At 39.2% G+C, this 8,286-nt stretch overlaps 2 protein-coding genes across 2 annotated transcripts in view; one reads left to right on the plus strand and one right to left on the minus strand.

Moving 5' to 3' along the window:
* Window positions 1–568, plus strand: part of CEBPZOS (CEBPZ opposite strand) — a 21,098-nt gene extending 20,530 nt beyond the window's left edge. The window contains exon 5 of the transcript XR_005797256.1: window positions 404–568. The gene's annotated coding sequence lies outside the window, so the exon portion shown is untranslated. The remainder of the gene's footprint in view (window positions 1–403) is intronic.
* The window catches only part of CEBPZ (CCAAT enhancer binding protein zeta), a 24,494-nt gene extending 16,215 nt beyond the window's left edge, over window positions 1–8,279 (minus strand). The window contains exons 1-4 of the mRNA XM_040496516.1: window positions 8,097–8,279; window positions 4,369–5,867; window positions 1,105–1,336; window positions 347–527 (exon numbers count right to left, since the gene is read on the minus strand). Of these exons, the coding sequence (XP_040352450.1) occupies window positions 347–527; window positions 1,105–1,336; window positions 4,369–5,867; window positions 8,097–8,252 (2,068 nt within the window). The 5' untranslated portion in view covers window positions 8,253–8,279. The remainder of the gene's footprint in view (window positions 1–346; window positions 528–1,104; window positions 1,337–4,368; window positions 5,868–8,096) is intronic.
* Window positions 8,280–8,286: the final 7 nt, after the last annotated feature.

Here is an 8,286-nt window from a genome sequence, read left to right on the forward strand (position 1 = left end):
AAACATTAGGGGCGCCTGGGTGGCGCAGTCGGTTAAGCGTCCGACTTCAGCCAGGTCACGATCTCGCGGTCCGTGAGTTCGAGCCCCGCGTCAGGCTCTGGGCTGATGGCTCAGAGCCTGGAGCCTGTTTCCGATTCTGTGTCTCCCTCTCTCTCTGCCCCTCCCCCGTTCATGCTCTGTCTCTCTCTCTCTCTCTCTGTCCCAAAAATAAATAAACGTTGAAAAAAAAAAAAAAATACTGAGGTCTTCTAAAATGGTATACTATTAATTTCTATTAAGATCAAAGGGGAATCCAATTCCCTGGTTTAAAAGTTCAAGAGAAAAATTTGAAGATTAAGAAACTCACCTTTCAAATTATCAAAGTGCACCCAAGAAGCAGACTCTGATTTTTTTGTCCCCACAGGTCCGTCAGACACAGTTTCTTCTATCTCAGCTTTTTTTACTGTATCTGTTTCTTTATCTGCATCAGTGAATTGTTCTGTGTCTTCATCATCTCCTATGTCAATAAAATTCTCTTCATCAGACTCCTAAAACAATGGTTTAATAAATCTACATTAATCAGCTGAAAGTCTGTATTTAGTTAAGTGAGGGAGTTCTGAAGAAGATCCACTTATTGCAATAATGGTGAAACATGAAAGTTCCATCAATCAAATTGATAATGAGAGGATTCCATGTTCTTTTTCCTAAATGTAAAAGGAATTAAGTTTTCAGCCACAATTCCCTGAAGACTTTGGGGATTTTTTTTGTTTCTTTTTTTTACATGAAAACATTCAGCCCTCAAATTTCTGACATGTTATAAATAACCCTATGAAGTAGGTGCTGATATGTCCATTTCACAACCAAGGAAACAGGTTTAAGAGATCTAGCTCTGTAACTATCTGTAACCACCTCATATAATGTTAGTTTAGTACAGTTTATTATGAGTAAAGGGATCAAGCAACATGCCCACCTAGTAAACTGTACACCTGGGATTAAAATCTAGGTCTGTCCAAATCCAGGACTCACACTTGTTCATGTTCCAGAGAACTAAGTTATTGAAGCAAAGAAGAAAATACCAATATATTTCAGAACCCACTCGATTTAAAAAGCAGTTGTGAAATATACCGGATGATCATCTAGTTGGCTTCTTAAACCTGGTTTTGCTTTAAGGATCTCCGACACAAGATATAAAGCTCCACATATGAATGGTGGCATCTGTTCGCAAGTAACTTGGAGTAACCTCTTCACAAAAGCCTTGACCCTGCGCAACACGATGTCCGCTTTCAGAGACTTGTAGACAAGATTAAGAAACATGGCTTGCTTAGAACACAACATCAACCCTGGATCCAACATCTTCCTATAAAACAAAAACAAGATCAAATATTTATTCATAAAATACCTCCACAACCAGCAGCAGAGGCAGCTGCTAACCTCATCTTAGTTAGGGATAACCTTCCTGTTTATTTTACAACAAGAGACCGTTTCTGGTAAAATGGAAGTCAATGACCAAAACAGAAAGAATGATGATCTTGGGGGGGTGGGGTGGGGGGGGGGGGCGGCGGGAGTTATCACAGGAGAAAGAGGCTTTTTGTGGGTTTCTTTTCCAAGTGTTTCTCCATTCTCTAGGATAACAGCCTAATTTTTATATGGATACAAAACCGTACATGAAAGGCTAATCCAAAACCAAATAATGAAAACTACTTATGAAAGCAGTGGACTAGACCAGGGCTCTTCCTATCCTTGTAGTACTACCTCCTACCTGGGGACCAGAGGCAGCCTCGACATATTTCTAATGAAAAACACACATGTAGAGTAGAAAACCGAACATGATACTTTTAAAATTGTCTTTATCCTAGTTGCTGAATCCTAGAGATGCTTCAGACATTAGGATATCCAGAATTAACACAATCCTTGGTATATGCTCATGTGCAGTATTACTTCTTATTCTAAGCACTTCTATTAACTTTTTCCCGTTAATACTAGAGATGGAAATATTTCATCTTGTGATACATTTTCATATTGCTCTGCATCCCAGTTTTCCCCATTTGTCAGTTCTGTAATTCTGGTGATATTCTGAGATCTCCTATATTATCTAATCTTTGATATTCAATTTTCTCTCTGCACATTTAAAATTGTCAGTATTTCCATCTGTTTTATGACTCATTTTTTAAAACACTTGAGAGTTTAGATAGGTGTGTCCCCACCACTTGGCAGAGAACATGCTCTGGAAGTTTTTGATAAATCCTATTTTTGTAAACGAAATCATCTGTTTCCTTTATCCTTCAAATAATATTAGGGAATTTTTGTTTCTAGGGAATTCTGCTTAAATAAAATACTATAAGAAGGCTTAGATGCCCTTTGAGGAGATACATCTGTGAGAGCTCCTGGCAAGCAATAATTTAAAGAATTTACGAATGTACTCCTCAGATATTAGACTGTTGTGTTAAACACTGAGATAGTAAATGGATATTAGAAAAGTATGTTTCAAATAGACTCTAAATGTTGTCCAAAAGGTTCTTGTGACCATCAAAAGTTACAAAAAAAAAACCCCTAGGACCCTGAAACCTCTACATTTTCAGTCCTGGAACTCTTTCCCAAGTAAAGAAGTTTTTATTACTTAAAAAAATTATAGACTGTTAGGAGTTATGGAAAGGACTCCTAGATTTTCTTTAGTTTACCAGTGCAGTCAGTACCGTGCAACATTATGAATTCCCAGAGCTCGAAGTCCAGGATTTGCCATCTCAGTTGGCCTTGTCATGTCTGTGTGATTTTGCACAAATCACTGTACCTCACAGACTGGAGAGGTGTTAAAGGGAAGAAATTCATGTGAGTAACATTAATAACAATAGCAGCCAACACTTGCAGAGCACTTATTGTATATGAGGCATTATTAAACACAACATGGGTTAACATATACATGGATTCAATAAAGCCCCAGTTCTGTCATTTTTTAGCTATGTAACCTTGGGAAATTTTAGAACAATTAACCCTACAGGAGAGGTGCACTCCTTTCCATTTTACAGACAAACTGGGCCACAGTAAAATGGGATCAATCATGTTTACCAACAGGGTTTTAAAGAGGATTAAGTAATTTGTCCAAAGTTACACAGCAAACTAATGGCTGGGACTCAAAGCCAGGCACTGGGTCTTAAGTTCAAAATATTAATTAGCACATTGTATTTCTTATAAAATACATGTATGTAAAATTAGTAAAATGAATTAGAAAGGAACATAGGGGTGCCTGGATGGCTCAGTCGGTTAAGTGTCCGACTCTTGATTTCAGTTCAGGTCCTAATCCCAGGGTCGCAGGACTGAGCCATGCGTCAGGCTCCGTGCTGGGTGTCGAGCCTCCTTAAGTTTCTGTCTCTCCTTCTCTCTGCCCTGCTCCCCCACTCACACTTTTTCTCTAAAAAGAAAAAAAAAAAAAAAAAAAGGAACATATAGCTTGTTGGTATACTTGAACAGTTCCAAAGTGTTTGTTTATACACTGCTCAAAATACCATCCCTCAATAGGTGTCAGGACAATTGCAAAATTCAGTAAACAAAATCTTAATTCTAATAACTAAAAAATTCCAAAAATGCAACCCTAACCCTCCCTAACGGACTTTCTTATGTACTATCTGTCTTCCCCATTATAAACGTAAGCACCTCTAGGGGTAGGAATTTTGTCCAGTGCTATAGCTGGAGCACTTATAACAGTGTCCAGCATATAGATGTCACTCAAAAAACAAAAAAATTCCTGTTGAATGAATTACTAAATGGCTGTGTGAAGGGCAGGGGGAAGAAATATAGGGCTGAGGATGGGGGTGGTGGGAAATTTTAACTGCAGTTCTAATTTTTTAAATTTCCTTTATTTTTTACAGTTTATTTTTGAGACAGAGAGGGTATGCATGTGAACTGGGGAGGGGCAGAGAGAATCCCAAGCAGGTTCCTCCCTGTCAGCACAGAGCCTGACATGGGGCTTGATCTCAATGAACCACAAGATCATGACCTGAGCCAAAACCAAGAGCAGGATACTTAACAGACTGAGCTACTCAGGTGCCCCAGCAGTTCTAATTTTTTAATATTTGAAAGATTTAAAACAAATATAGCAAAATGTTAAAGTTGAAATATTAGGTGGTAGAATATGGATGCTTTCTTTGGGGAGGGTATTCTTATGAATTTTAACAACTTCTTAAAACAAAAAGTAATGTATGCAAAACATTTAACAGTTTTCCAAGAAGGAAACAAAGATTAAGTGACTTACTCAAAGTCGGTGATTAGCAAGTTGCTGAGGAGGGGGACCCAAAATCCAGTTTTCTAAGTCTTTTTCCCCAAAGTGGGGCACAGTAGGTGCTATATATTAAATCACATTATTATTAAATCATGTTATTAATGGTATGTACTTACCTATATAGTGCTGCATAATATCGATCTGATATTGTCTGCTGAGAATTCATTACTTGAAAAAGCAACATTAAAGCCTGGACACTGGTATTAAAATTCACAACATGTAGCACTTTAAAGAGCGTGTCAACCTGCTCCCTCACTTTGTCATCACCAGTCTGGGCATAAGGGTATGCTCTATTTACTCCTGTTAAAAGGGCACTAAGCATTTTTGATTCAATATCTTTTTTCTTGATACAAGTCCGAAAAAAACAAAAATAAAGAGTAATTAATTTGTTAGCTAATTCACTTTCTTCATGGGAAAGGACCATTTGATTTAAAAAGCAAATTGCATAATATTGGGCTTTGGAGCTGATATTTGAGCGAAAGAGCAGTCTTTCTACTTCACCACATACAACTCCTTTCATATTTGGATGTTTAGAAAGCAAGGTCTCTAACAGATGGGAGGCTTTTGTGGCTATTCTGTTCTGAGGATCTCCCAGTTTATTTACCACCTGCACAAGAAGAGCCTTTTCTTCCTCTGGTTTGTTGCAGAGAAGTTCATGAGCTACCACAAGGGCTCGAGTTTTAGTGGCCACTAATGAATCATGACTTAAAGTTTCTAAGACCTGCACAAATTCAGCCACTAAATGTTTCAGCTGGTGTTCAAAATACCATAATATCAGCCTTCTATCTCTTGAGTCCTTGTTGCCACTGGACAACTGTTCCAGTTTGTTGAAAGGATGCTGGCTGAAAATCCGTAGTTTCCGACTGTCTGGCAAAAGGTCTGTAATCAGTAACTCTTTGAAAGTATCCAAAGCCATGAGGCACTGCTGTTTGCTACCCTTCTTTTTAACAAGGCTCACAAGAGTTTCTACAAACTGCAGTGTGTGAATAGCATCATCCTGAATAAGAAGAATCATGGCTGCCATCCTGTCACCTAGTGTCCCTGACGACACAATTGCCTTCATCCAGGTAGAAGCAGCTCCCTTTTGATTATTTGTCTTATTTTTGAATAAGTTGATTTCATGCTCATACAATTTCTGAGCTAAGGTTTTGTACTGAGACACAACATCCCGAGGCTGGGGTTCCAAAGAATACTCGTTGCTGTATTCTAGATCATACCATTTGCCTCCAGGCTTGAGCAACAATGTCTGTCTCTCACAAAATTCAAAGATGTCCTGTTGTTTATCTTTCTTAACTTTTGGTGTGGCACTGTTGTTCTCACCAGAATGCTGTTCTGACCTCTTCTTATTCTTCACCTTACCGAGTGATGTCCTTTCACTTTCTGCTGCGTTTTGCTTTTTTTTATCTACTTTAAATTCGCTTGCTTTTTTGCTGGCATTTTCTTTTTTAGCTGGTTCATCTTCTTCAACTAAGAAAGCTTTTGCATACTTGGCCAAACTAAGATTTTGAATAAATGCTTCTAATTCACCTTGCTGAAGGTCGTCAATTGCTCCTTTTTTGCCTCCATCCACCACTTCCTCATTTTCATCCAAGGTAGCCAGCATAAGGTAATCTTGCTGCATTAAAACAGAAGAAAGTTTAAATTACAAATCCAACAGTTTAGGTAAGTTTCAAAAGTTAATTTGAAATCTGTATCTTCAAAAGCAATTAAATTCAATTACCATGGTATTGCCTGGGCTCCCACCCCACAACCAAATAAATACTTGATGAATTAAAGATTTATGTGAAAAATAAAACCATAAACAGGAGGATGCACACTGTAATTCAAATAATTTCAGAGTAGAGAAAATCTTTCCAAATCTGACATACACTGCAGGCCTTTAAAGGCAAAGATGGGTATGATTGTCATTCACAGAAAACATGCAAAAGTCAAAACACAAATACGGGGAAAAAAGTAATGGCAACTGACATCAAAGTAATTGGGCTTAATATTTAATACACAAGTTCCTACATGTCAATTAAGGAAGTGACAACCAAAAAGAAAGATTTGCAAAGGATATAAACAAATGGTTCACAGAGAAAAGTGTATTTTTTTCAAAATATGAAAGGATGCTCAACCTCACTGACATTAAGAAAAATCCAAATTATGGGGTGCCTGGGTGGCTCAGTTTGTTGGGTATCTGGCTTTGGCTCAGGTCATGGTTTCACGGTTCATGGATTCGAGCCCCATGTCAAATGAATCTGTACTGTTAGCATACAGCCTGCTTCAGATCCTGTCTCCCTTTCTGCCTCTACCCTGCTTGTGTGCACTCTCTCCCCAAAATGAATAAAACATTAAAAGAAAAACAGGATTTAAAACCACCACGATTTTTTAATGTGTCAGATGAGCAAAGATAAAATTATGACAGCTGGTGCTGGGGAGAGTGTGAGGAACAGGCATTTTCCTACATGGTTGATGGAAATGCAAACTAGCACAACCTCTACAGAGAGCAATTTGCTACCTTCAAATCAAAATACAAGACACACTTCCTTTGATCCAGCAGTTCCATTTCTATCAATTTGGGTTATACATAACACTTACAATGTGGGAAAGGATTTATTTTCAAGGTATTCACTGAAGCATTATTTAAGATAGCAAAAAGTTGACAACCCACAATAAATGGCTGGTTAGACAGATTAAACAACGATTTATGCAGGCATAAAACCAATAAAAGCAGTGACACAACTGCATATACTGATAGGGAAAAATCTTCAAGGCAGCAAGAAAAAAAAACCACACACAAAATATTATACAATATGGTATCTTTTGTGTAAAAAAGAACCTGTGTTGTGTGTTTGCTTGGAAGATATCCAAGACACATAAAAATAATGGAAAGGAAATTGCATGGCTGGACATAAAAGCGGGAAAGACGACTTTTTACCGTGTACTCCTCCTTTTTAAGAGAACCTTTTTGTAACATCGGAAATATTATATATTCAAAAATTAAGTACAGGGAAAATTGTGAATCTGCCCCTGTAAAGTGCATTTCTCCTACCCCCATGTCTCCCCCTCCCCAAGCTATAGTCTCAAACATTTACTAAAAAAATAAGCTAAATTCTGCCAGGTATTTGCTCCAAACCTTTTAAGGTTTTCCATCAAACCCAGGGACAGGCCTACATTCTTACCTTTCTTACTTCATTTTTTACACTCTCTCCTTACCTCACTGGGCCTCAGCTACACTTGACATTTTTGTAGTTCAGAGAGCAGCATGGCTCACTCCTTTCTTTCCTAGTTTTATGCCTAAACATCTCCGTGATGAGTTCCCCGATCACCTCATGTGAAACTGTTACGCCCTTCCCACTAATTACCCTCTTTTCTGATTTTCTTTTTCTCCGTGGCACTACTCAGCATCCGACGTTCTATGCATTCAAAAGTTGGTTACTGTTTCTTTTCCTTAATTAGGATGTAAATTCCGAGAGCGCAGAAGGCTTCTAGAGCGCACAGTAAACACGTGCATGTATTCCGTGAGGACAGAAGTTAACGTTCCAACCGCACTGGAGTACAGAACACTGATGCCACGATGTCAGGACCCAAAAAAGGTCAGTCCTCTCTGACCTTATGGAGTGCCAATTATCCATCAGTGAAAATGAGTGACCTACATCCTAAGAAAGGCCATAGCGTAAACACGTTCAATTCTAAAGCACTCTTCTCTCGTAGAGAGCAGTAGAAAAGAAGTGCAGGAAGGGCACAACACAGTTTCGAAGCTGGAATCAGGGTTCAGGACACCCTCCCACGCCACTCGCCGGATCACTTGCGAGACCACCCCGGGCGCCTCTGTCCCCTTGTCTGAGTCCGAGGCCATTACCTTGGTGCCTCCAAGCCGTAATACTTCCTCCAGAGAGAACCCATTTTCGGCTTCATCGTTATCCTCTTCGCTGTCCTCGTCCGGATCTTCTACCGCCTCCTCTCCGCCCCAGGGCCGCTTGGCATGGAACTCCAAAGGCTTCCTGGCGGCCGCCATTACCAGCACAGCACGCGCAAACAGCCCAGAGCCT

Source organism: Herpailurus yagouaroundi, unplaced genomic scaffold, assembly GCF_014898765.1.
Source record: "Herpailurus yagouaroundi ecotype Mexico unplaced genomic scaffold, PumYag 188, whole genome shotgun sequence".
NCBI lineage: Eukaryota > Metazoa > Chordata > Mammalia > Carnivora > Felidae > Herpailurus > Herpailurus yagouaroundi.